The 27,529-nt window shown below is 50.9% G+C and overlaps 2 protein-coding genes across 2 annotated transcripts in view; both read right to left on the bottom strand.

Moving 5' to 3' along the window:
- BDKRB1 (bradykinin receptor B1) overlaps window positions 1-27,529 on the bottom strand; it is a 55,648-nt gene that overhangs the window by 15,653 nt on the left and 12,466 nt on the right. The window contains exon 2 of the mRNA XM_007178891.2: window positions 11,143-11,259. The gene's annotated coding sequence lies outside the window, so the exon portion shown is untranslated. The remainder of the gene's footprint in view (window positions 1-11,142; window positions 11,260-27,529) is intronic.
- BDKRB2 (bradykinin receptor B2) lies at window positions 5,225-11,237 on the bottom strand. The gene is made up of 2 exons (XM_007178892.2): window positions 11,143-11,237; window positions 5,225-7,610 (listed from the first exon to the last, which is right to left on the bottom strand). The coding sequence occupies exons 1-2, from the start codon at window positions 11,190-11,192 to the stop codon at window positions 6,521-6,523; spliced, it is 1,140 nt and encodes a 379-aa protein (XP_007178954.2). The 5' UTR covers window positions 11,193-11,237; the 3' UTR covers window positions 5,225-6,520.

Genomic DNA, 27,529 nt, shown 5'->3' with positions numbered 1-27,529 from the left:
TAAACAATGTCCCACCAAAGTGGGCTTGGTGGTGGAGCTGTCAGGAAGCCGGGAGCTGGGCCCTGTGGCCTCTTCTTAACCTGGTCTGAGACTCCTGGAATCGGCCTGCCTTTGGGGGAAGGAGAGAAACAGGGCAGCCCCGGCCCTGGGTCAGTAGAGACGGTGTGTCGAGGCCTGTGGTGCACACACTCTGGGGGCCTGGGCAGCCCCCAACACGCTATGTTACCTTGCGAGAGTTCTCAGTATCTTCCCTGTGAAGAAATCTCTAAAATTCTGTGAGATGGTGTATCCCATTCTTTCTTAGGACACCTTCCATCACCAACTAGCATCTCTAAACCCCAGGAGACCTGAAGAAGGTGTCTGGTTCCCTCCTCCATTGTCGGGGGAAGCAGTGCGTGTGGACTGGGGCGGGTACCTCGTGGGTGACACGCACTCAGAATCGTTAAAACATCTGTATTCGTCTCCTAGAGCGGCCGGATCAAAGTACCACAGACAGGGTGGCTTAAAGGAACAGAAATTTATTCTCTCACGGTGCAGGAGGCCAGAAGTTCAAAAGCAAGGTGTGTGCAGGGCTGGTTCCTCCTGGAGGCTCTGAGGGGGAATCTGTCCCCTGCCTGGCTGTGGGCGGCAATCCTGGGCATCCTTTAGCTTGTAGAAGCATCACTACAATCTCTGCCTCCGTCTTCTTAGGGCCTTGTCTCTGTGTCTTTGTGCATCCTCTTCTCTTCTTATCAGGATCCCCGTCACTGGATTTAGGGCCCATCTTTATCCAGTATGACTTCATCTTAATTACTTCTGCAAAGATCCTATTCCCAAATTAGGTCATATTCTGAAGTTCCAAGTGGATGTGAATTTGGGGAGGGAGGGGACACTATTCAACCCATGAGAACACCTTTATCTCACTTAATCTTCACAACGCCTGGATCCTCATTTTATAGGCAACCCCCCTGCCACCCAGAAACTCAGAGAAGTTAACTGATCTTGTCCAAATTCCCACAGCCAGGAAGCGGCAGGGCTGTGAACCAGGGACCTGGCTCCAAGTCCAGGGCAGTCCCTGCCATGTTGGTGCCACCCTTTACAGTTTACAAAGCCCCCTTTCCAGAGTCATTAGCTCTGTGTGACACAGGTATACTTATTGTATTATCTGCCCATTTCACAGATGAGGAAACCGAGGCTAAAGGCCGGTGTGGGGGAAATGAGTCAAATGGTTTGTAAAGATCAGACGGTGAGTAGGTGGCATGGCAGGGACTCAAGGCCTGGACTCCACGGTTCTTCCCCTCCAATTCAATATTATACCGCCGTGTAGGTCAGGTGAAAGAAGCCAGACACAAAAGACACATATTGTGTGATCCCACCTCTATGAAATGTCCAGAATAGGCAGATCTAGAGACAGAGGGAAACTTAGTGGCTACCAGAGGCTATAAGGAGGAAATGACTGCTAATGGGTGTGGAGGGATGAAGGCGTTCTGGAATTCGGGGGTAGTGATGGTTGCACAACCTTGTGAATACACTAAAAGCCACAGGAATGAGCAAGACACAGAACTCCTATCTCAGTAAAGCCGCTCTAATAAAGATCTCACTGTAAGGTGTCAGCCACCTGCCGCTGGGGAGGTGGTTCTTCAGGAAGCAAGAACTCACAAGCCCCAGAAAATGCAAAGTCTGTCCATCAGGACAGAAACAGCCCAAGCCGAGGCCGGATGCTCTTCATGCAAGAAGGCACCTTGGGAGCTTCTTCTGTGATAATTTGCATCCCCCTGTTAAGGCACAAACACACAGAAAGCAGGTGGGCTTCTGACCACACTCCTGAAGAACCGTATGGCCTTAGCAGGTTATTTCCCTCTCTGGGCCTAAGTTTCCACATCCCGAACTGGCAATGATACAGGCACCTCCCTACCTGAGTGGTCCTGAGGGTCAATCCTAAAAAGAGCTCAGCAATGGATAAACAACAAGGTCCTATTGTATAGCACAGGGAACTATAGTCAATATCCTGTAATTAACCATAAAGGAAACGAAAATAAATAAACAAGAGCTCAGCAGAGTGAGAGATATTTTCATGGAGCCCCTTTGACCTCAGCCAAAAAAACCCCACAAACAAACCATTAAACTTTCAGCCACGGCTATTGCCAAATCGTGACCTCCTTGCTCAACCCTGACCCCAACGTTCTCAGGGGGTTTGGCCAGAGGTCAGGGCTGTGTGGGGCTCTGCAGCGGGTCCGGGGATTGAGTAACTAGGAGGTATGGCGTGCGCTGTGCGGGTCACAGTTGGAGACTGCACCTTTGAATCATAAGTGGCTGCATCACCGGCGGAAGCCTGCATCACCAGCACTAGTTCCCGTTGGGGCACCTGGTGCACAGTTGGCATTTCTGCACTGGGCCCTCACCCGCTCTGGCCAGGACACACTCAGGAGCTGGGCCCATCGCTTGGTTCTGAGTCCACCAGAGGCCCCTCTGGGCTTCTCCCCATCTCACCAGCTCGCTGGGGCCAAGGAGGGTCAGGAGTTGAGGGCCGCTCATGTTGCCTGGCTGGGGTGGGAGGGAGGTAGGAGGGAGGTGAGAGGGAGGCCTTCCCAGCCTCTTTACACCTGCTGAGAGCCCTGCTCAGACTCCTCCAGATTGCAGACTTCCTTGAATCACGCCCCATCCGTGAGCAAAGTCCCTCGGATGAGTTAGCTCCCTTGTGCACTTGTGGGCGACTTTCTTCAAGCTCAAGGCCTTGGTGGGGTGCAGGCTGGATGGGAAGGGTGGGCACTGGACAGAGAACTGAATATCTACCAGGCACCTGGGTCCAATACGGCTGGAGGGTAGAGAATGGGCCAGGAACTGGAGAGAGGGAAAGAGACAAGGCAGGGGCCAGCTCATGAAGGGTCTTGCGAGCCACCTTATGGAAGTGGAGCTTTATCCCAAGAGTGGTGGGACACTACTGAAAGGTCTCCTGTTAGAGAGGGCCGTCATCACCCCCACCATCATCTTCATGACAGCCATCGCCATCATCACCACCATTATAACCATCACAGCCGTCACCATCACCATCATCATCACCATCACCAACATCATCACCATCACCATCACCATCACCAACATCATCACCATCATGCAGCTCATGCATGTTGAGTGCCAACTCTGTACCAAGCTAAACACTTTCATACACGAATTCTGCTAACAGTTCTATGATGTGAATGCCATTACTATCCTCATTTTACAGATGAGGAAATGTAGACTCAGAAAGGATAAGTGAGATGCCCAAGACCGCACAGCAAATGAGTCTGAGCCAGAAGCAGAACTGGAATCCAGGTCTGCCTGATCCCAAAGCCTTGGCTCTTAAACACTGTTCTTTACATGTTCTTTACATGTATAGCTTCCCTATCATCGTCTTTGCCTTCTTAAAAGATGTCATTGGCTGCAGAGTGGAGAATATGAATTGGGAGTTGGTGGTAGTTAATATCAGAGATGGGGAGACCAATAAGAGATGATGGTTAGACGTAGAAAGAAGCAGATAGATCCAGGAAACACTTAGGTGGAATGTAAAAGAGGTGCTGATTCACTAGGTGTAAGGAATAACAGAGAGGGTTATTCCTCTTTACCATGAGCCCCAGGTTTCTAGCATGGATTGATGGATGCAGAGACAGAGCAGTGTCATTTCTGTAGACACAGAAGGCAAGTTTTTTTTAAATGAATGAGTGCATGAATACATGAATAATGAAGGGACCTCAAAATTGAGTGGGTAATGAGTTCCCTGTCACTGGTAGTATGCAAGCAGTAGTTAGATAACTGTTTGATCTAGACCTTGTCAAATGGAAGGCACCTAATAGATATATAGCACATGCACGGATGATTGAATTACAATCATCCCTATGATTCCAGGGCCTCATGGGCCTCATGCGCACCTGATGGGTGCTTGGTAATGAGTCAGCAATGTAGGAATATGAGATGGGAGAAAATATTCAAACGCTGTTGAAATTTCTTAGATTTGTACTTGAGTATATTTTAGAGTGTACATTTTAATACATGTAAATAAGTGTACGTATTGGGTACATATAATCAAAATATTTTTACTTATATAGATACGCAATTACAATAGCTTGGACACCACTGATTTATAGGACAGAAGCCCTAAAGTAGGTTGAGTGGAAATAAATGGAACCCCCAGCCCAAAGACTTCTAACCGCCACGGCAGTGTCTGTGACAAGACTCAGGTTTTCAGGAGTTGTAACAAATGAAAGAACTACGCAAGAATGCCTCATCCCTTTATTATGCTGGACAAAAACACATGTTTATGCCGTTCATCCATTTCTCCTTGTTTGTGAAATGCTCCCTCTTTACAATGTAGTAGCTCTTTGGACCTTTCACAGGACAGATGTTCTTTATCATGGTACCAACACAACCCACGGGCAGCTCCCTTCCCACAGACCGATTGCTCCTTAGCCCGCGGGTGGACCCTAAATGGCCATTAGGAGCCCAGGGCCGTGATGCAGCTCTGCTCATAGGAGACCTTTAGACCATACACACCCACTGATGAATGAGTGGTACACATTCCAAAGCCCAGCCTCCTTTTGTGTTACCCCACTCACAATATGCACATGGTTTAACTTCATTCTAATACTAAATGGTTCCTACTTCGTTCTAATGCTAAATGGTTCCCGTTTCTTATTTCCTCTGTTTTCTTTCTCCAGCTAGAAGTGTGTATGTTTATTTGGGCAGAGGGGTATGCGTGGCAGAAAACAAAGGCTGGGATGGGGAAGAAATCTTCTGTGACTCTTTTTCTTTTAAAATCCAGAGCTGGATTGGGCAGTATTTATGGGCTCTTTGCCATCTAAACCCTCCTGGTCCCCCAGGTTCTATCCTCTCCAGAGACAGCCCGCTAACAAATCACCCATTTACTGATCGAGGGAGTGCTTCCAGGGCGCTGCCTACATTACACGTCCCAAACTCCATTGCTACTGAGCGTCCCTCCCTGCCTCGACTCTGAGGGCTTGATGTTGGCGCCTGGGTGGTGCGTTCTCCATTATCTCCACGTGGCCCGGCCACAGAAGGCAGATTATAAAACGTGTAGAAAGAGAAGAAACGAATTCCCCCTGGAGGACCTCGGGCTTGGGGCTAGGGCTGTCTCTTAAGCCTCTGGCCAAGGATGCTGGTCCAGCTTCCTCCTGCCTGACACCTGGTACCGGCTTTCCGCCCCGCCCGTCACTGCCCACCCCGCCCCTCGGCACAACGACCCGCCCCTGCCCCGCCCACAGGAGGCGGAGCCGCGGACCCTCTGCAGATGCTTCTTTGGGCAAATGATCTGCCAGAGACAGGTTGGGGAGGGCGTTTTCCCACCTCCACTGAAGGGGTGAACTTCCCTGAAATTGCTTGTGTGTGCGTGCGCTCGCCTGTGTGTTTGTGTGTGTGTGTGTGCACGTTGATGGGAAGGACAGGTGGTGGAAGGGAGCTAACATATTGAGCACCTAGTATGTGTCAGACACCGATGGGTGCTTTACACCACCATTAGCTACCGATTCTCCGCTACGGACCTTTTGCTGAACCTGTGTCTTTCTCCTTATAATAAATTTATTCCTGTTCTGTGGGCGTAATAATGCCTCACATTTACATATCACCTTTCATTTGTCAAAGTACTTTTATGCCTGTTAGCTCCTTTAATCCCCCAACAGCCTCGTGTTACAGAGGAGGAAACCGAGGCAGGGACACAGCCACGTGCAACTAGTTATAGGCTGAGCTGGGGCGGCCTCTCCTCACCCCTCTGCTCTGCCCCGCCCACAGTGCCTTGCTTGACCGTGTCTAGAACAGCCTTCTGGTGGCTGCAGGTGCTGACTTATCCCCACATGAGTCTGCAAGTTCCTTCAAGACCGAGACTGTACTTTCTTTTTCTTCTCTTACCCACAGTGCTCAAGGCTGCATATACAGCAAGTGCTGGATAAGTGCTTATTGGGTTCTTCTTTGGCACAGACCACTTGTCTTTCCATGAGGGGAATGAAAGAATCCTGGTCTCCGGGTTCACACCATGGATCTCTCAGAGTTTAACCTTCATTAACCTGAGAAATCATCCTCCAAAGTCCTAGCTGAGTGGATTAAAGAAACCCAAGGCAAAACTTCAGCTGAGCCCTGCGTGGGCACTCAGCAGCTGCACCAAAGCTGGGTGGCATTTCTGGACATCTGAGCTGTCATGCTGGGGCAAGGTGGGACACCACATGGGAGGGAAGGTTGGCCACTCCTGTCGCTGCCCCCAGGCTCCCTCCACTCCTGGGAAGCAGCAGACTGGTCTAGGGGTGGCAGCAAATAAGAACAATAATACTCTTGTGTTTCTGGAGCCCTTGGCCGTGTACCAGATCACTCCAACCTCACAGCCTTGTTATCTGCAACTTGAGCCGGGCAGGAATTTACTGGAGACACCGACTCACTGCCCGAGGTCACACTTGGGATTCCTTCCATTCCTCCTGGGGCACATGCTGAGAACCACTGTCCAACGATCGTCACCCACGTTAGTAGCCCTGGTGACATCTGCTCACTGGCTGCTTCCCACCCACTACGACAGTTTGTGAATCTGGCGTTCCACTGAGATGGAGGTCCGCAGCGTGCCCATGGAGTTCTCCATGTGGCTGGGCTCCGAACCGCAGCCCGCCTGCCGGCACAGCCGCCCGTACACCTCCCGCGACTTCTTGCGGAAGCTCTTGCCCACGATCACGTACACCAGCGGGTTGAGGCAGCTGTTGCTATAGGCCACGTAGGACGCGATCTGCGTGAAGACGTCGATCACGTGCTCGTCCCAGCAGCTGGAGAGGACGTCGAGGCGCTGCAGCGTGTCCAGGAAGGTGCTGATCTGGAAGGGCAGCCAGCAGACGATGAACAGTAGCAGCACGGCCAGGACCAGCACGGTGGCTTTCCTCTCCGTCTGGATCTCCTTGAACTTCTGCATCTCGTTGTTGCGCAGCACGCGCAGGATCTGCACGGTGCAGAAGGTGATGACGCCGAAGGGCAGCAGGAAGCCCACGGAGTTCAGGAGGATGTTGGTGAAGACCTCCCAGCTGCGGGACGGGTAGATGATGATGCAGGCGGTGACGTTGTGGCCCTCGGCCCCGTACTCCCGCATGGTCCGGAACACCAGCATGGGCAAGCTCAGGAGCAGCGTGCAGCCCCAGATCACCAGGCTGTAGAGTCTGGCCCAGCGCACCCCACGCATCCGGCCCATGGACATGGTCTTCACCAGGGCCAGGTAGCGGTCGATGCTGACCAGCATGAGGAAGCAGATGCTGCTGTAGAGATTCATGTAGAGCGCGGCGTTCACCACGCGGCAGAGGACCTCCCCAAAGAGCCAGTCGAAGTTGTTGGCGATGGTGATGGCCCAGAAGGGCAGCCCGCAGGCCAAGAGCAGGTCGGCCGCGGCCAGATTGCCCAGGTAGACCTCCGCCACCGTGCAGCTGCTCTTGTGCAAGCAGAAGACGCTGAGGACGAAGACGTTCTCGAGAGCTGCCAGTATGAAGAGGACCCAGAGGAACGGGGACTGAATGGTGTTCAGCCAGCTCCACCAGTCGGAGTGGACGCAGCCGCTGCTCTGGGGAGGGGTCCCGGTGAGAGCAGGCTCAAGGACTTGCGAGGTGATGTTGAACATTTTGGCGCTGCAAGAAAGTGGAAAAGAGGCAGTTACACCTCAAGGTCACAAGAGGAAGGAGAAACGACTGATGCAGAAGGAGAGGGGGATGCTTCCAGAAGGCAAAGTCAGGGGTGAAACTCAGGCCCTTTCTGCGCGGTGTTCAGAGGCAGTTCAGGTACACCTGTGTGCCCAGGGTCTTAGAAAGGCGCCTCTGCTCCTTGGACTTAAACTGAGAGCTCCTGTTCTTCGCCTCCAGGCTCCACTGGGATGTGTACTTGACCAGCATCCGTCACCCAGACTAACAAGCGTGAGTGTTAGACCCTGGACCTCCTCGAAGCTTCCATGATGGGAGGATACACAGCACATTCCTTCCTTATCACAGGCCCCCCCCACACACACAAAAGGGCGCTGGTCTCTTTCAGCCTCTTGTGGCCTGGCCATGGGTGAGCAGTTTATTAGAAGAGAAAGGTGATATCATGTCAGACAGGGAGAGTCCATCCTGGCTCGGAGACCACGGTCCATCTGCCCACTCCCTGTCTCCTTCTGGCAGAGGGCAGCATCATGCTTCCGTACCTTCCATCAGTGTAGCATTGATGATGAGCAGAGGTTGCTTGATGAAAAGGGAGGGGAAGTGGCTTTGGAGCCAGACAGTCCTCTGCGTTCAGTCCTGGCTCATTCATTAGCTGTGTGACCTTGGGTAAGTTAATTAACCTCTCTGAACCTTAATGTTCTACCTTGTAAAACGGGAATAACAAAATCTTCTCAGGGTTGTGGTGGGGACCTGAGACAAGGTGCAGAAAGCCCCAAGCACTGCACTTGATTCAATAAACATGAATAATTACCTGTTTTTTGTGAACTTATTAAAATAACCAATGTCAAACTCCAGCACCACTGTTGGCAGATTCTTGCTCTTACATTGATGATTTCATCATTAACCCACTGGCTCCCCTTTCACTCTGAGACTCAGACCAGCGGTGAGACTCAGACCAGGGGGCCGTTCACTTTCTGGATGCTCCTCTCCGACTTCAGCAAAGAGGCTTTTTTTTTTTTTTTTAAATAAATAAATTTATTTATTTATTTATTTGGCTGTGTTGGGTCTTCGTTACTGTGCGAGGGCTTTCTCTAGTTGCGGCGAGCGGGGGCCACTCTTCATCGCGGTGCGCTGGCCTCTCACTATCGCGGCCTATCTTGTTGCGGAGCACAGGCTCCAGACGCGCAGGCTCAGTAGTTGTGGCTCACGGGCCCAGTTGCTCCACGGCATGTGGGATCTTCCCAGACCAGGGCTCGAACCCGTGTCCCCTGCATTGGCAGGCAGATTCTCAACCACTGCACACCAGGGAAGCCCAAGGCATGGGTTTTTGATATACATTGGCTCCAACCCTAGCTGTGTTGTCTTGGGTAAATTGCTTGACCTTTCTGAGCTTCCACCTTATTGTTGTAGTCTTGCTCTCTCCCTGGCTTGCCTTGCGTGGCTCTCGCAAGGTTTAAATCAAAGAGTGGGTATGAAGACACATTGAAAAACTAAAAGCACAATGCAAAGGGCAGGACTAATGGGGCACTTTCCTAGTGCTCCGTGGGGTGGAGGAAGGAAGGTGGAAGTGGAGAGGCTCTTCCTGGGCAATTGATTGTTGGGTAGGCTCGTGGGGGAGGAGCTGAGCAATAGATTATGGGAAAGAATCTGCTGATTGTCTCTGGGATTTCCCAGAAAAAGTCCTGGAGCAGCTGGCTGGCTTTGAGGGGCTGGACTGGGGACCTGTGATGAACTCATTCATTGATGCAATTTATCTTTAAATGTTTCTTGAGCATCTCCTCTGTGCTGAGTTCCACCTTGGCTCTAGGGACCCAGAGGGGAACACCACACGTCTCCTGCCCTGCCCGAGCTCCCAACACCCGCGACCCAGTGTGCGTGATGAGTGCTGAGGGGTGGGAGGAGGGGCAAGGGACACAGATGTGGGGGGAGGAGGCTGGAGGTAACTCTGGAGCTGGGTCTCAGAGGATGAAGAGCATGTCAACAGGGGCCAAGAAGGAGGGAGGGCAGATCAGGCCGAAGGAGCAGCTTGAGCAGAGGCACAGAAGTGGGGAAGCCGCTCGTGTGTTCTGGCAGGTGGACGAGGAGTTGGCTGGGAGGTGGGAAGTGGGGGGGGTTGAATAAGGGGATAAGGACAGTCTTCAGTGGGCGCTGAGAAAGTGAGGCTTTGTCCCTATTGGAAATACGCTCTGGAAAGGCCCTCCTAGTGGAGGGTGGTTTTAATATGTCCACAAATTCTTCGCTACTCCTCCTTTCAAAGGGTGGAGTCTAATTCCTCTTCCAGTGGATGTGGCCAGACTCAGTGACTTGCTTCCCACCCGTGGCGGCAGTGACAGTGTGTGACATCCAAGACTAAGGCATAAGAGGCTTTGCAGCTCCCTCCTTGGCCTCTTGGGTTGCTTACTCAAGGGGCGGCTAGCCGCCATGTTGTGAGGACACTCAAACAGCCACATGGAGACGCTCCGTGGACAGGAACCGACTTGCCACCTTGGACGTGGATCCTCTGGCCCCAGTGAAGCCTTCGGTTAGATTCTGTTCCCTCAGCCTGTGAGTCTTCCAGCTGAGGCCCCAGACATCGCAGAACAGAGACAAGCCATCCCCACTGGACCCTAGATTCCTGACCCATGGAAACTGGCAGGCTTCTCTGCAGAGCCTCTGAAGGTAAGACCTCCCCTGCACGGCCCCCTTGGTCCAGCCTTTGGCCCGATTTCTGCAGGTACAAAAAACTTGTTTCCTTAGTGCCCCAGACCTGGGGCGCTGTCTCTCATGGTCCAGCTCTCTAGACAGTCAAGTGTCACACCACATGCTGCTTGTTAATTTCCCCCGCAAGGTAGTCCGTAGCCAATGGGATGGCACCTGGCCCATACCTGGCTCTGAGACGCCACAGGTTCGTTAGAAGGTGGCCTGGGGAGTGCTTGACTGGGAGTTATAGGGCCCGTGTTCCATGGCCCCAGCTGAGATGGCCATCTGGTCATGTCCATAGTAGGTCACACCTGACACAGGACCTAGAGGCCAGGCTGGGCCCAGCTCCCCTTTGTCTTCCTAACACTGCCCCCCTCAGGACTGACCCTCCCTTTCCTCTGCTTCCACTCGGGATCAATGCCCCCCACATTCTCTCTTTAGAGTGTTCAGACCTTCCCCAGAGGTCAGCCTTGTGTTGGAGACGTCCCGTCTCCACTGGAGACATGGTACGTCTCTGTCTGATTTCTTGTGTCGACTTCAGGATTTCAATCTCTTCCTTTCCGCGTTCACCTGGGGTCCTTCACACGTGACCACCTGTAATGTGTGCTTCTCCTCTTGCACACCCCTCCCTCAAAGAGAGCAATCCACTCCCTCTGCCCCCGACAGGCCTTTGGGGATTGGGACACCAGCCTCACCAGCCCTTGAGGACTTTTGTCTTTGGGTTTAACATTGCCTGTTGCTTCACGTGTTGTCCCGGAGAGGAGGGGCGTGCTCTCCTAGGTGTTCTCCAGCTTGTCCCCTCCCCTCTGCCCCATAAAGAGTAAATCGAGGAATCCCTTTGACTCACCTGAAAGAGGCAGTGGTGGGCATGGCGTCCTCATGAACAGACTGGATCATTGATCTCTTTCAGGCAGAGAGCACTTGGACTCAGAGGGGGACGTGAGTAACGGCCTGCCCAGGCTGACTGGAGGAGAAAAGACAGTTAGGTGGTGGGACTGGAGACCATAAAACACACGCATTCTCCACTAGGGAAGAGAAATGGAGGCCTTCACTTAACAGATATTTATTAAGCGTCCACCACACACTGGGTGCCAGGACATAATGTGAGAACAGGCGCAGCGTCTGTCCTCCGGGGGCTTATGGTCTCATGGAGAAGCCAGACATGACTCAGTCAGTAAGTTACTGAAAAGTGACATAAATGCTGTGAAATAAAATGCAAGGTCCCGTGACAGCATGGAATGTGGGGTTCTAAACCAGCCACGGGCAGGGGCTGAGTGGATATTTATTATGAGACCCGAGGGTGAGCAGCAGTAAGCTGGGTGAAAGGATGGTGGTGGAGGATGTCTGGGCAGAAGGAACAGCAGGTGCAAAGGCCCTGGGGCAGGAAGGCGCTGGGTGCGGATGTGCGTTAGGCCCTGGTGGCTGGATTGTGGGGGGGCCGGGGCAGTTCCTGCCCGTTTTTCTAGGCACGGGATGATGGAGACTGTAGAGGATCGATTCCAGAGGTGTTTAGGGAGGAACACTGACATGTCTGGAGCAAAATTGGACATGGAGAGGTTGGAGATGAGGGTAAGGAAGGGATCAAGGATGCTGTCACCCCCGTCCCGGTGCTGCCGTCTCCTATGAAGGGGATGAATGGGAAGGGCTAACTTGGAGAGACAGGATCATGTGTTTAGACTTGAACCTGTTAAGTTTGAAGTGCTTAGAAACTTGCACGTGGGTCTGGAGCTCAGGGGAGGGGGCTGGGCTGGAGGACAGGCTCGCCCTGATGCAATGGAGATGAATAAGACACAGGATCTCCAGGGCCTTTGAGCCTAATAGACAAATACAGAGGAGTGTTTCCAATCCACAGCTGTGGTCAGTGCTGCAACGTGCTCTCAAGTTCTGAGCCGGGTCCTCACCTGAGCCCCGGGGAAAAGTGACAGCCTCTCTGCCCCGTGGGGCTTGCACTGACGCAACCTCCCTCTCCCTCTTCAAGTTCAACTGCACTCTCATCCAGGGAGGTAGGCATTGGCTGTACGCTTGCCTTGCAGAGGAAGAAACGAGGTGCAAAGAGGTGGGGTGACTTATCCAAGTGCCATTGCTGGCAAGAGGTGGAGGTGGGACTTCAACCCTTCTGGTGCCAAACCTGGAGCTCGGACCAGTATCCCACGTGACCTCTGGCTGCTGTCTGGGAAGGGTGTGAAAAGCCGGGCGCTTGCATGCGTGTGTGTGTGCGTGTGTGCGTGTGTTTAGCCGCGGATCTGCCCTGCCCTACGTTTCAGCAGCTTCTCAGCTAGCGGAGTCTGTGCAGACCTTGCACACCCGGCTTCCAGAAGCCCAGCTCTCCCAGTGCAGCTGTAGGAGGTGGAGATCAGTTAGCAGACAATTCTGGAAATTTGAACACATTAGGAAAAAAAAAAAAAAGACTGGGTTGGTAAGCAGGAAATAAAGCCAAAGATCTCCAGTTAACACCCAGAAAAGGTTTCCCCAAACCCCCAAGCTGAGCTGAGGTCAGGATTTAGAACTTGCAAGAGATGCAATGCACAGCAAGTCCTTTTGATTTTTCGAGGGAGGGGGGTTAGGGGAAGGGAAGAAAGACCTAGTAGCATGCTTTTCCTGAGGGCCCCTGCTGGGCCCATGGAAAGAAAATTCAGCTGGGGGTCAGAGGTCATGTGTTCAGATCATTCATTCCTCAAGAGCAATTACTGAGTGTTTTTCTGGTGCTGGAGATTTGGTGGGGAAGAGTGAAGCCGAGCTTCCCCTGCCCCCATGGGGCTCTCTGTCCAGCCGAGGGACCTCAGCCTGCCTGCTGAGGTCACCATTTCCACCAAGACAGTGACAGCCGCGTAGCTAAGCCAGGGTCTCCCAGCTCGGTCACCCTGGGGAGGTGGCAGCCGTCCCTCCCTGCCCTCTGTCATGGGGCCGCACGGTCAGGTGTCCCCAGACCTGGCAGGATCAGCCCAACTGGACCCTAATTGTTTGCTAACGACGGTCAACATTGCTCTCCTGTTCAGAACAGAGTTGAGGGCTTTTCTCTTTCCGATGTCCGGAGAGCAGGCGGTTTGGGGACCAGGGAGAAAGCAGGAGTCTGAGGCGACTCTAGTTTCTCTGCATCTGCTCTGGACGCTCCACGTGGGGGGGGCCTCCGCCGCCCCCTGCTTCTCCCCAGCCCCGTCCCGGGGGCGCGGGGACCCCTCCCTGGGGATGACATGGCTGCCATCCGGCTTCCCGTGGGGACGCCAGCAGGGGGCTGAGGGAGGGAGGAGGATGAAGATGCGGCGCCGGCTCCCAGCTCCCTCCTCTGGGGGCCTCCAGGGGCTGGCTGGGCCTGGCCCGACTCGCACACAGCTCCCATCGGGGCCCTTTCCAACTCGCCGTCCAGGGATTCTGGTACGTGCCACCTCCCCCTGCTGCTCAGGCCTCAGGCCCGGAGGGAGGGGGGAGCGGGCCGTCTGCCGAGGCCTCTGCTGCTGCAGCTCTGAGGCCCGGGCAGGGTGCCCACGAGCTGTCTACACGCAGTAAATAGACCCTCTGTTAAAATTCCCTTCCGCTAACCAGTATGAGCTGGTTTGAATGTGCCCTCTCTTTCCTACTGGACCCCGACTCGTATATCTTGGGATTATAAACTCAGATGGCAGAGAACTATCTAAGGGACTGCTGGGGGGAGGGCGCGGGCGTGGTGTGGCGGGGACATCCCGCTGCGGGTGGTGGTGATCAGATGTGCGGTACTCTGGGTGTCATTGGAGGGAGTCCCTTCCCACCCACCCGGGGCCTCGGTGTCCTCATCGACACAACTGGGGGTGGGAGCGGGGGTGAGGCGGGGGGATGGACCCGTGCCCCCTCCCCCCTACTCCGATCCTCGTGTCTGGGTCGGGGTGCTGGGCCGATGACTCCGCAGCTGGGCTTTCCCCTTGTTTTTCAAACTGATGCTTTAGAAGAAACATCCAACATTCTCCCTCAGAAACTGGTCCAAGAAGACTTACTTTAAAAGTATTTCCTTTGGTTGAATCACATAAACACTGGCTCTTGGTGCTGCGGAGAGTATTTCCATTTTAGTCTCAGAGGGAGTCTATTCTGGTTCCCCAAGAATCCATGTCTGAGGGCTCTGTGGCCGTGGCCACCCCAGGACACACAGCGTCACTTTCTCAAGGGCCAGGATTTGCCTTGTATGGAGGCCCTGATACTCGTAGCCAACTTGTGCCCCGTGTTTTGTGGCGGCGCGTGGGAGATAGGAGGTATTTCCCAAAGCGAGGGTTGTGGGCTGGACGGTAAATAACCTCGAATCTTTGAGCCACTCCTCTGGGGTAGCCCTGGAGAAAGTGTCCTCAGCACCTCTCTGGTGTTTATAACCCACCTTTCAACAAAGACAGCAGGCCCGGTGCCTGGGCTGGCCCCCAAATCTAAGCCAGACTTTAACTGGATTGTTTATGGTCCATTGTATTTATTTTTACAGGCTTTGTTTTGGTGACAAATGGTACTCATTTTCCATTTAAGTTGGTGATATGGAGTTACCAGTTCAGAAGTGAGTCGCTATTAAAGAAGTAAAGACCTGGAATTGGGTCCCCCTCTATCGGGTCATTATTTAACCTCGTGGTGCCTCGTTTTTCTCAACTGTAAAATGGGGGTTAGTATAAAAAGAGCCCTCACCATCTAGGGCGGCTGTGAGGAGTAGATGAGTGAATACATGTCCAATGCACGAAGCACGTGGTGAACGTGTCCAGGATGGGCGCTGCTTCACCCCCGCTCCCCAGGGGGGCCCATCTGCTGCAGGAGCCCCCCACGTGGCCTGCTCTCCCACCCACAGCCCAGCTGCGGTTTGCAGACACAGTTCCACAGCTGGATGGAGAGATGAGCGTGTCGCTGGGACATCACCAGCCTGCTGATCCAGGGGAACCCTTGAGACCGCACAGTTCTCTCCTGTCCGGAGGGCGGTCCCCTTTTGCCTTTTGCATTCCCCTCTCACAGTGATAGCCTTGTGTGTGTGTCTATGTGTGGATGCACGCGTGCTCCGGTCCCGTTCTATTAAATACACCTGCCTTGCTCGTCTTTCCACCCTCTGCCGTGCCTGCTGCTGTGTTTTGCACATCAGTCTCTTGGAAAACATTTACTCCATAAGTAAGTAAAATCTCTCAGACCACCCAGCAAATTGGAGTCAAGGCCAGAGCTAGAAAGAACCAAGGTCTCCCGAATCTCAGCTCAGAGCCCTTTCCTGGACTTCTCCCCGGAATAAATGTTTTCCTCTAAAATCTGCTTTATATGATCGCTGAGTAAGGACGCTGTCTGTAGGGAGAAGTGCGGCCTGAGTACAGTTTCCAAGGGGCTTTTTCTCCTTTTCCCTGAGAAAAGGTCAGCGGTGTCTGTGGGGGAAGGACGGGGTTCTGGGAATTCATCCTCGGTTCCAGGAAACACCTAAAGAGCTGAATCAGAAGATCCCTTCAATCTTAGACGCCCATGTGGGCCCTTCTTGTGTTTGGACACTTTGTGGGCCTGGAATGTTTTGGAAACACTTACGGGGGTGGAGGTGGGGTGGCGGGAAGCGGGGGGGAGCCGTGAGAAGCGGAGCGCCTCTCCCCACCTGCTTTCTGCAGCCGAGGATGGGCCCTGCCTCCCTGACTGCTCAGCCTCGCAGACCCCGGGGCTCCTGCTGGTCTTCGTCTGTTTCCTGTTTCTTACTGTTAGCTTGTTCTGTTCAGCACATCCTGTTTTCCTCACCTCGGGCTCTGTAGTTTTAAAGAATGAGCAACTTTATCTGATATCCTAATACCAATCCTTCCCCTTAAAAAAAATAACATCTACCTTTTTATTTATTTATTTATTTATTATTTTTGGCTGTGTTGGGTCTTCGTTTCTAACATCTCCCTTTTTGTCTTAAAAGATAATATGACCACAGTAAAGAGCCTTTAAAAATACTAGAATCTTGGGACTTCCCTGGTGGTGCGGTGGATAAGACTCCACGTTCCCAGTGCAGGGGCCCTGGGTTCGATCCCTGGTCAGGGAACTAGATCCCACATGCTGCAACTAAGAGTTCACATGCCACAACTAAGGAGGCTGCCTGCTGCAGCTAAGACCCCGTGCAGTCAAATAAATATTTAAAAAAAAGAAAAATACTAGAATCTCTCAGAGTTCTATCCCCAAACAGCTCTTTTTATATCCACACTCAACCAGCTTTTCATCTCCTGTGGTTTTACATAGAATATCGCATCAAGGGGATTTTCCCATGTCGTTCCATTGTCGTCATAAGGATGCCTTTAAAAGAATGCACTGTATTGGTTTATTGTGGTTTATGAAACCATTCCTCGATTCCAATCCCTTTGTATGTAATGTATTTCCATGGGTCTCCATCAGGATGATCCCAAGGATATTTCTTACGTTCCCACCACCTCTGCCTTTGCTGGGGTTGCCCCTTCTGCCTGAGTGCCCTTCTCGGCCCTCTGCCTGAAGGTGAGACCAGCTGAGCCACCAACCCTTCCACGGAAACTCCTCCTTAAGTGCCCTGCGATGGTTGGTTTTATGTGTCAACATGTCTAGGCTACAGCCCCCTACAGTTATTCAATCTAATACTGGTCTAGGTGTTGCTGTAAAGGCATTTTGTAGATGTTATTGAAGTCCCTCATCAGACTTGAAGTAGGGGAGATTATCCTCCAGTATCTGGGTGGGCCTGACTTAATCAGTTGAAAGGCCTTAAGAGCGGAACTGAGGTTTCCCAGAAGAAGAAATTCCACTTGGGAACAGCAACTTCAGTGCATGTCCAAGAGTTCTGGCCTGCCCCTCCTGATCACCTTACCGATGGATTCTGGACCTGCCTAGCCAGCCCTGCAATTAAGTAATCCTATTCCTTGCAATAAATCTGTTAATACATTTCTCCCACTGGCTTTTTTTCTCCGTTGAACGCCCTTGAGCAGTGGAGTTCTCTTCCTTCTCTTCCCCCTCCTCCTTCTCCGTGACATTCATTTAGGGCAGATCTGTCAGAGATGCTTATGCTGCTTCTTCTTTTCTCTGTTCAGTGCCCGATGCCTATTAGGTACTCAATACAAGATCATTGACTGACCTGATAGAGGGCAGGGCGATCCTTACTTTTCTTTTTCTCCCCAGCAGACACATCTGCAGGGTAGAGGCAAAGGGAAATGGAAGAACTTACTGTGTGCCCTGCCTGCCACATCCTCAAGACTGTACTGTGTGGTTGATACATCATTATTCCCATATACCAGACAAGAAGGCAGAGGTTTAGCTAAGTAACCTGAGATAGTTCAAGCTCACAAAGCTAGCCAGAGGCAGGGCCAGGATTCAAACCCAGGTCTGCCTGAATCCAAACCCCAAGGCATTTTTCTTGCATCAGAAAGCCTCTCCCCCTCGTCGAAGTTCCTGGTGCAAGGCCCCACCCCCACCCCCGCCGCCCGGAATAGTTGAGGGATTAAGTGGGCTTGCAGGCTTGGCTGTCCCTGGCCTGGAGGGGGCACTGTGACTTCATTCCTCAAGGGAAGAAGTTTTGTGCAGGCAGCTGCAGGCGGGCAGCTCAGACGAGGGCTCAGCTGGCCGTGTGGAGGTGGCAGGGGGATTCGCACAGGGCTAGAAATTGGCAGCCCGTGAGACTCGGTCCCTGGGACCTTTTGGTAACGCGGGTTTTGGAAGCAGGAAAGCTCAGTGCCTCGATCTCGCCAGTTACTTGTGGTTTGGACCTTGATTGGCACTGCAGAGGGCAAGTCACAGTGTGTGTGTGTGTGTGTGTGTGTGTGTGTGTGTGTGTGTGTGTAAGAGCATGGGTTGGGTGCCTCGAGATGTTCCTAAGGGGTTGGAAAGACAAGGGACCTGGGGTTTCATGACTGAGATACAACCAGCTCAGAATCCCAATTCCAACACTTACTAGCTGTGTATAACCTTGGACAAGCAGCCCAACCCCTCAGGGCCTCAGCTTCTTCATCTGTCAAATGGGAAGCTAAGAGCACCCCCTTTGTGGGGCTGCCGTGAGGATAGGGAGGTTAATGAATATAAATGCTTAGAACAAAGCCTGACACGCTTCAAATGCTCTATACATGTCAGGGTTTCCTTCCTCTCTGCTCTGCATTAGGTTTCTGCAAACAATTTTATTGGAAAAAAGAGTTCTACTTAAAAAGAAAATGCTCAGTCTACCTCCAACCCCTCATGACAAAGGGGGAAACTGAGGCCCAGAGAGGTGAGGAGATGCCTAAAGCCATACAGCGAGTAAATGCCAGCCTGCAGAAAGAGCCACGGCCTGGCCTGTCTCCTCCTGGAGTGACCTTTTAGGGGTCTCTTCCAGGCCAGAGGTGACCAGGGGTTGGGACACACTCACAGGTCTGAGGCCACTGGGGACAGAGCCCAAGTGGCTGTCTTAATGGAAGCATGGGTTCCTATACCCAGCATATTCCTCCATCCTTCTCCTGCTCCGGAAACCCTTCCTGGGTTAACATGACAGGGTCCTGGAATATTAGGGTGGGAAGGGCTCTTGGACACTATTTCATCAGGCCCCTGTTATATAAGTGGACACGGAGGCCCAGAGATGGTGGACATTATCCCAGGACACACAGCCAGTTAGTGGCAGAGCTCAACCTTGAACCCAGGTCCTAGAATTATGGTATCTAAGCCCCCTGTGTGTTGTTTGTTTGTTTGTTTTTGTGTTTTGTTTTGTTTTGTTTTTATCATCCTACAGCTGCTCCCATCCCATGTAGAAGACAGGGCTGTGTGCTAATGTCTGATTGTGAACATGTTCAAAAACCCAAACTCACACCCACAGCCCATGCAAAGGGATGGTGAGGGCACACACCAAAACGTTACGAGCTGCTGCCTTTGTGTGATGAGAAAGATGTCCTTCTGGGAGAAAATATGTGCAAAACGATGTGACCGACAGGGCTTAATCTCCAAAATATATAAACAGCTCATACAACTCAATAACAAAAAACAAACAACTCAATCAAAAAATGGGCGGAAGACCTAAATAGACATTTCTCTAAAGAAGACCTACAGATGGCCAATAGGCACATGAAAAGATGCTCAACATCGCTCATCATTAGAGAAATGCAAATCAAAACTACAATGAGGTATCACCTCACACAGTCGGAATGACCGTCATCAAAAAGACTACACATAATACACGCTGGAGAAGATGTGGAGAAAAGGGAACCCTCCTACACCATTAGTGGGAATGTAAGTTGGTGCAGCCACTATGGACGACAGTATGGAGGTTCCTTAAAAAACTAAAAATAGAGTTACCATATGATCCAGCAATCCCACTTCTGGGCATAGATCTGGAGAAAATTCTAATCCAGAAAGACACATGCACCCCAATGTTCATAGCAGCACTATTTACAATAGCCAAGACATGGAAGCAACCTAAATGTTCACTGACAGATGAATGGATAAAGAAGATGTGGTATATATATACAATGGGATATTAGCCATCAAAAAGAATGAAATAATGCCATTTGCAGCAAAATGGATGGACCTAGAGATGATCATACTAAGTGAAGTCAGAGAAAGACAAATATCATACGATATCACCTTTATGTGGAATCTAAAAAATTATACAAATGAACTTATTTACAAAACAGAAACAGATTCACAGACATAGAAAACAAACTCATGGTTACCAAAGGGGAAGTGGGAGAGGGATAAATTAGGAGTTTGAGATTAACAGATACACACTACTATATATAAAATAGATAAACAAAGTCCTGTTGTATAGCACAGATATTCAATATCTTATAATAAACGATAATGGAAAATAATCTGAAAAAGAATATACGTATATATATATATATATATAACTGAATCACTTTGTTGTACACCAGAAACAAGCACAATATTGTAAACCAACTATACTCCAATTAAAAATGTTTTTAAAGAATGATGTTCTCTTCCTACTTTCCTGTATGTTCTGGGGTTTCTGTTACAAGCATGTAAATAATTTATAATGTGCAAACAATAAATGCTGGAGAGGGTGTGGAGAAAAGGGAACACTCTTGCACTGTTGGTGGGAATGTAAATTGATACAGCCGCTATGGAGAACAGTATGGAGGTTCCTCAAAACACTAAAAATAGAACTACCATATGACCCAGCAATCCCACTACTGGGCATATACCCTGAGAAAACAATAATTCAAAAAGAGTCATGTACCAAAATGTTCATTGCAGCTCTATTTACAATAGCCAGGACATGGAAGCAACCTAAGTGTCCCTCGACAGATGAATAGATATAGAAGATGTGGCACATATATACAATGGAATATTACTCAGCCATAAAAAGAAACGAAATTGAGTTATTTGTAGTGAGGTGGATGGACCTAGAGACTGTCATACAGAGTGAAGTAAGTCAGAAAGAGAAAAACAAATACAGTATGCTAACACATATATATGGAATCTAAGGAGAAAAAAAAAAAGGGTCATGAAGAACCTAGTGGCAAGACGGGAATAAAGACACAGACCTACTAGAGAATGGACTTGAGGATATGGGGAGGGGGAAGGGTAAGCTGTGACAAAGTGAGAGAGTGGCATGGACATATATACACTACCAAACATAAAATAGATAGCTAGTGGGAAGCAGCCGCATAGCACAGGGAGATCAGCTCGGTGCTTTGTCACCACCTAGAGGGGTGGGAGCGGGAGGGTGGGAGGGAGGGAGACACAAGGGGGAAGAGATATGGGAACATATGTATATGTATAACTGATTCACTTTGTTATAAAGCAGAAACTAACACACCACTGTAAAGCAATTATACTCCAATAAAGATGTTAAAAAAAATTTATAATGGGAAGAAATAGAAATCTTTGCAAGAGGGTGAAGCAAAAACCATGTAGGGTCCAGTGGGAGTGTGTTTTCCAGAAAAGCCTTTGCTCAGGAACGGCTCGGACTTGGTGAGCTGAAGAGCTCATTTCCCCGTAGACGCTCCAGCTCCTTGAATGTTCTGGTGGCCCCGGGGGTGGCCCCGGCCCTGCTGGGGTGGGAGGAGAGGGCGGCTGACCTGGGGCTTCGGCCACATGCACGTGTGTGCTATGACCTGTCTTCCCATCCAGCCCGGTTTATAAAACGTGGGGGAGGAAAACACCATGGAGACGCTGAGCCAACCACAGAGAAAAAACTCCTTCGTGGCATGAGGGGATTTGGGTCCTGTCTAAGATGCGTGCAAAAGGAGTGGTGAACACCAGATTTGAGGCAGGTGGAGTTTTATCCCTTCCTGCAAAGGGTCCCCACAAGATGCCCTTGGCTCCTAAGGGACCGGTACCTGTTCAATTCCCGGGAGTGGCCTTCCTGCCCATTCACTCATTCATTCATTCAGTCAACAAACTTCTATTCCCCATGTGTTTGCCATGCTCAGTGTGAGATATCATGGGAAGGGCACAGGCACGGTGGGCAGGACAAAAAGAATTTGGACATCAAGACACAACCTAGTGCCATCCTTCAAGGACCATCTCAAATGTCACCTCCTTTGAGAAGCCTTCCTTGACCTCTCAGCCAGCAGAGATCTCTCCCTTGTCTGAGACTCTATAGCAAAGAAACGGAAGGGTGCAAGCCTCTGGGTATCAGAGCCCTGGGTTCTAGTCATGCCTCCATCACTGAGTGCCAGATGTGACCTTGGATAAATGCTTTGACAACGCTGGGACTTCATTTCCTCATTGAGAGAATGAGAGATTGTACTAGGTGGTTCTGGAGACCTTTGTAGAACCATGTCCCTAGAGGGGAAATGAGCTGCTGTGGGGAAGCAGTGAGCTCCCCATTCTAAGAAGCATGCAAGCAGAGGCAATAGGGTCAGCACACTGAATCTTCAGGGTTCATCTCCTCACTCGTTGGCAACCAAAAACTGATACGGAGATGGGTGGAATGAGCCAGTCTTAGTAAGTTCACCTTCACTGGGCGTGGTGAAACAGAGGTGTCTTCCTGCCTCCCTGTCTGTCTCCCTGAAGCCTCCAAGGATCCCAGGTCCTGGGTACTGGCCCCGCCCTGTCAGGCCTGCCCAAGTCAAAGCCACAGTCAAGTCAACTACAATGAGGTACCACCTCTCTCTGGTCAGAATGGCCATCATTAAGAAGTCTGCAGATAACAAATGCTGGAGAGGGTGTGCAGAAAAGAGAACCCTCCTACACTGTTGGGGGGAATGTAAGTTGGTGAAGCCACTATGGAAAACAGTATGGAGGTTCCTCAAAAAACTAAAAATAGAGTTGCCGTATGATCCAACAATCCCACTCCTGGGCATATATCTGGACAAAACTGTAATTCAAAAAGATACATACACCCCTGTTTATAGCAGTACTATTTCAATAGCCAAGACATGGAAACAACCTAAAAGTCTGTGGACAGATGAATGGATAGAGAAGATGTGGTACATATATAAAATGGAGTATTACTCAGCCATAAAAAAGGAACAAAATAATGCCATTTGCAGCAACATGGATGGACCTAGAGATTATCACAGTAAGTGAAGTAAGTCAGAAAAAGAAAAACAAATACCATATGATATTGCTTATATGTGGAATCCAAAATATGACACAAATGAACTTATCTATGAAACAGAAACTGACTCACAAACATAGAGAACAGACTTGTGGCTGCCAAGGGGGAGGGGGGTGGGAGATGGATTGGGAGTGTGGGATTAGCAGATGCAAGCTAGTATATATAGAATGGATAAACAACAAGGTCCTACTGAACAGTCAGGGAACTATACTCAATATCCTGTGATAAATGGAAAAGAATGTGAAAAAGAATGGATATATATGTATAACTGAATCACTTTGCTGTACAGCAGAAATTAACACAGCATTGTAAATCAACTATACTTAAAAAAAAACAGACCTTGCCCTAGTCACATGACTGCTGCCCTCTGCCCAATTCCACTAAGGGAGGCTGATCTCCTTGGAATCCAGGGAGTCAACCTTCAGAATTCCAGAGCTCTGGGCTCTGTCAGTGTGATACGTTCTTTTAGAAAAGAGTGGGAGAGGTGCATATTTCTTAGAGTTGATCTGCAGAGCTTGGAATCCCCCAAGAACAGAGAAGCAGAGAGGAAGGGAAACGCTGGGCCCAAGTCCCCAGCTCAGGCACTCACATCATGCCTGGACGCACGAGCCAGGCAAGTCTGGGACGTGTCTTGGTTTTTGTCTGACTGGATGACCTTGGGCAGCCGACGTAGCCTCTTGGTAAAATGGGCATAGCTTCCCCTAAAAGGGTGTTGTGAAGACTGGTAGCAACGTGTAAAGTGCCTGCAACTTTGTTTGCATGTTTCTAAGTACATTACAGAGTAACCTCTGCATGTAGGAACTATTATTATTATCATCCCTATTTTACAGATGGGCAAACCGAGGCACAGCCTGCATGGTGGAGCTGGGATTTTAAACCCAGGTGGTCTAGGCCAGACCCCCAGATTTGATTTTTGATTTTGTTTTTTAGCTTATTATGATGGAAGTTTTGAATATGCACACAAGTAGATAGACTAGCATCATGAAACTCCATGTACCTACCACCCAGCTTCAACAATTGCCAAGTCACGGTCAATCTTGTTTCTTCTATACCAAACCCCACCCCAGCTCTTCTGTATGATTTGAAGCAAATCTCACACGCCTATCATTAACCTGTAAATCTTTCAGGGTGCATCTCTAAAAGATAAGGACTGTTTTTTTCAAAAAGCATAATCGCATACCCCTTATTCCATCTAAAAGAAATCAACAATAAATCCTTACCAGCATCAACTATCCAGGCAACTGTTCCCATTTCCAGTTGTCTCACTCTGATTGCCAAGCAGTATTCTAAGTGCTTCCCATGAATTAATTCAGGTGATCCACACCTCTCTTAAATGGAGGTACTATCTTTATCCCCATTTTATAGATGAGAAAACAGAGGCATAGAGAGGTGAAGTGACTTGTCTAGAGTCACACAGCTAGTAACTGGTGGAGCTGGGATTTGACACTGGAACCTCACGACACTGTCTCTGTGGTGTGAGGACAGTGGTAAACGAGAGCTGTCACCTGCCCTCAGTGGTCTCCCAGGTGACGGGGAGTATGCCCAAGGGTGGGAGCGCAGGAGGATTCCTGGGGAAGGTCTGGACCCTGCCCAAGAGCACCAGGTGATCTCAGCTGTGCAGCGCTCCTGTACAGCTCTGTTTCCTTGGCTTCTCTGCTAGGACGCCTGACACAGCCAAAGCGTGACGTTGTTGATGGGTGACTGGCACCATTGCTCTGGCTGGGATGAGGGGGGCCGGCTAAATCTGGGGGCAGGGAGTCAGAGGCTGTGGCAGCCAGGTGGGAGAGGAGATGGTGCCTGAGATGGAGGGGGGATGGAGGGAGGGAGGGAGGGAGGCAAGGAGGGAGGGGGAGAGGGAGGGATGGGAAGAGGGGGGAGGGAAGAGAGGGAGGGAAGGGGAGATCCAGGGAGAGAGGATGTGGGAAGGAGGATGGAGGGAGAGGGGGATGGAGGGAGTGGGGGATGGAGAGGGGAAGATGCAGGAAGGGTGAGCGAGAGGGAGGGGGAGGTGTAGGAGGAGGAAATGGAAGAAGGGGGATGGATTCCAGAGAAGGTGAAGCATCAGTAGCCTTGAAAAGGGTGGGGAGAGGGAGGGCAGAACAGTGGAGGGAAGCGCTCTGGGTCTGGGGTTGGTACCTCCACCTGCAGGATCTCAGGTGACCCCCAACTCCTCAGAAGGCAGACAGAAAGACCTCAACGGTTTCTCTCATCCCCAAGCCTCTGCTTCTCTTGAGAAGCAAAGGTCTGTCAGCTTCCTTTCTCCTTCATTTCTGCCTTTTGTAGTTGACATACAGCACCCTGGGACTATTTGTCCTGGCGTGGAAAGCTTGTCCCCGAGAGCCACATTAATGCCTCCTTCACCACCGTTGAGGCCCTGGCACGGGTGGACTCCTGGTAAACATTTTTTCCATAAACACTCTGGCGTTCCCTCGGACTAGCCCAGGACCAGCACTCACAGGAAGAAGCTCCTGCTGCCCTGCCGTGTGCCCGTGGGGACCTCTGGGCAAGGGTGGGCTTCTTCGGGCCGACTGAGAGGAGACAGAGGCAGTGGTGTGCTGGCACATGTTACCAACTGGATCTTGGCGGGGGGGGGGGGGGAAGCGCTAACTGGTAGCATCTGCAAATTTCCGTGTTGTAACTATTCCCACCGTGGCTGATTTCAAGCCCAGTTGAGCTCATGCAATTCCCGACCATGTGACAGTTGATTCCCGCCTTGCCCTGCCCAGAGCCCCAGCAACCATGTCTCAGGACCTTGCCTCCCTGCCCACCTACCCCGCTGCACAGGGCAGGAGCCCTTCCAACTCCTAGTCATCCTTCAGATCTAGCTGAACATCACCTCCTCCGGGAGGTCTTCCTGGACTCTGAGTGTCTCTGCACAGAGGCCCTTAGCTTCTGTGCTCTCATGGCTCTCAGTACATTTACGTAAATAGCTTGTTTAATTGGTTCTCTCCCCACCAGGCTGGGAGCCCTCTGACTGCAATAAATGTCTCAGTCTTCCCTCCACTGTATCCTCATCTCCTAGCGCTGGGCCTGGCCAAGGGCAGGTGCCTCAGGAAGTAGTGTGGAAAGGATGAATACTGATGATGATGATGTTGACAGCAACGCGTATAGCATCTTCCATATGCCAGTTCTGTTCAGAGCACATAACAAACATCAACTCACTCAGTCCTTACAACAACTCTAGACAGGCATTGCTAACCCCATTTTACAGATGCGGAAACTGAGCCTCAGCAAAATTCAGCGGCAGGGCCCGGCCTGGGAAACTGTGCAGAAGCGCTTCCCTTAGTCCTGTAAGAAAGGCGGGGCTCTCAGCCTTGTCCTCATCTTAATAAACAACAAAACAGGCTCCGACTCCTGCGAGGGGCTTGTCCAAGTTTAGGTAAAGGGCCTTGGCCAAGGTCATCGGCTATTAAGTGGGTGGGAATGGGGTAGGATTCGAACTCAGGGGTTGCAGATACAAAAGTGCTTTGTAAACTGCCAGGTACCCCAGATGTGTTAGGGCCATGGAATTTTCGAGCTGGAAGAATCTCGCCATTTAGAGATTTTTTTCGTCCAACCCTATGTTAACCGTGAGGAAACTAAAGCTCTAAGAGGGAGGTGACCTGTCCCTGGTCGTGCATGAGTGCCCCGACCCTACCCCTCTGCATACAACCCCACGATGCCGGTAACTCAGTGGCAGTGTGTACTGCACTTTACAGTTTATGACAGGGACGTTTGCACCCTGATCAGCGGTTCTTTCCCTGATCCTCACATAACTGTCCTGCGAGGGGATGTGACGCCTATTTTATAGGCAAGGCAACAGAGGCTCAGCAAAGTGATGTATCCAAGGTCACAGACTCCTAGGTGGGGACCCAGGTGCCAACTCCCAGAGCCACCAGAGAGACGACAAGAACCAAAGAATAGCCAAGTTGATTGTGGTCGAGTGCATCAGGCAGACCCCGCTCATGAACCCCTCCTGACCCCCATCCCCCAGCTATGGGGCTGTCTCCTCAGGGCTCCCAAATGTCAGCCTGGGGCCAGGCAGTGGGAAGGCTGGGAGGTGACAGTTAGAGCTGGCTTGGCCCCCAGCTCCTCACTTCCCTCTGAACCTCGGGGATAGTAGTAGCGTGTCCCCCTCCGTGTTGTCTGGGGCTGAAATGAGCTGGTGCTGTCAGATGCTGAGCCCCGGGGCTGGCACGGAGCTGGGGTCCCCCCACGGTAGCTGCCATCAGAGTTGCTTTCGCTATTGTTAGTATTACTGTTATTAGACCTACCCTGGGCCGCTGACTCAGCACGTGCCTTTGAGCAGGTGGCTTTCCCTCTCTGGGCCTCAGTTTCCTCATCTGTAGGGCAAGCAGGGGGATGATTACACAGATTATTTTGTAAGGTCTTTCCCACTGTGACAGTCTGTGATTAGCAGCTTTCTAAATCTGTTCATTCTGGTGCTGGTGTGGGTCTCCCCACTGTAGTGACTTCCTCTTAATACATATTCCAGACATTGGTGTTCCCACATGCACACACACACACACGCAATTTTCTGTCTCTTTGCACGCATCCGGACTGCCACATTGTCAATTGCTCAAGCACAGGACAGTCTTTGCTTCTCTGAATCCGCAGTCCTGGCAACGTAACTGCTTGTTGAATGTTTGATGAATTGCATTGCTATTAGCAGTAGTGAGTTCCCTGTCATTGGAAGTATTCAAGTAAAGTCTGGGCAGTGTTTTTTTGGTGTATTTGGACCACGATTCCTTAAATTCTATGGATTTAGCCCTAGGACTACATATGGCTGTCCCATCCAATGCACGGCTCCCGT

Source organism: Balaenoptera acutorostrata, chromosome 3, assembly GCF_949987535.1.
Source record: "Balaenoptera acutorostrata chromosome 3, mBalAcu1.1, whole genome shotgun sequence".
Classification (NCBI taxonomy): domain Eukaryota; kingdom Metazoa; phylum Chordata; class Mammalia; order Artiodactyla; family Balaenopteridae; genus Balaenoptera; species Balaenoptera acutorostrata.
This window is presented reverse-complemented; position numbering and strand designations above follow the sequence as displayed.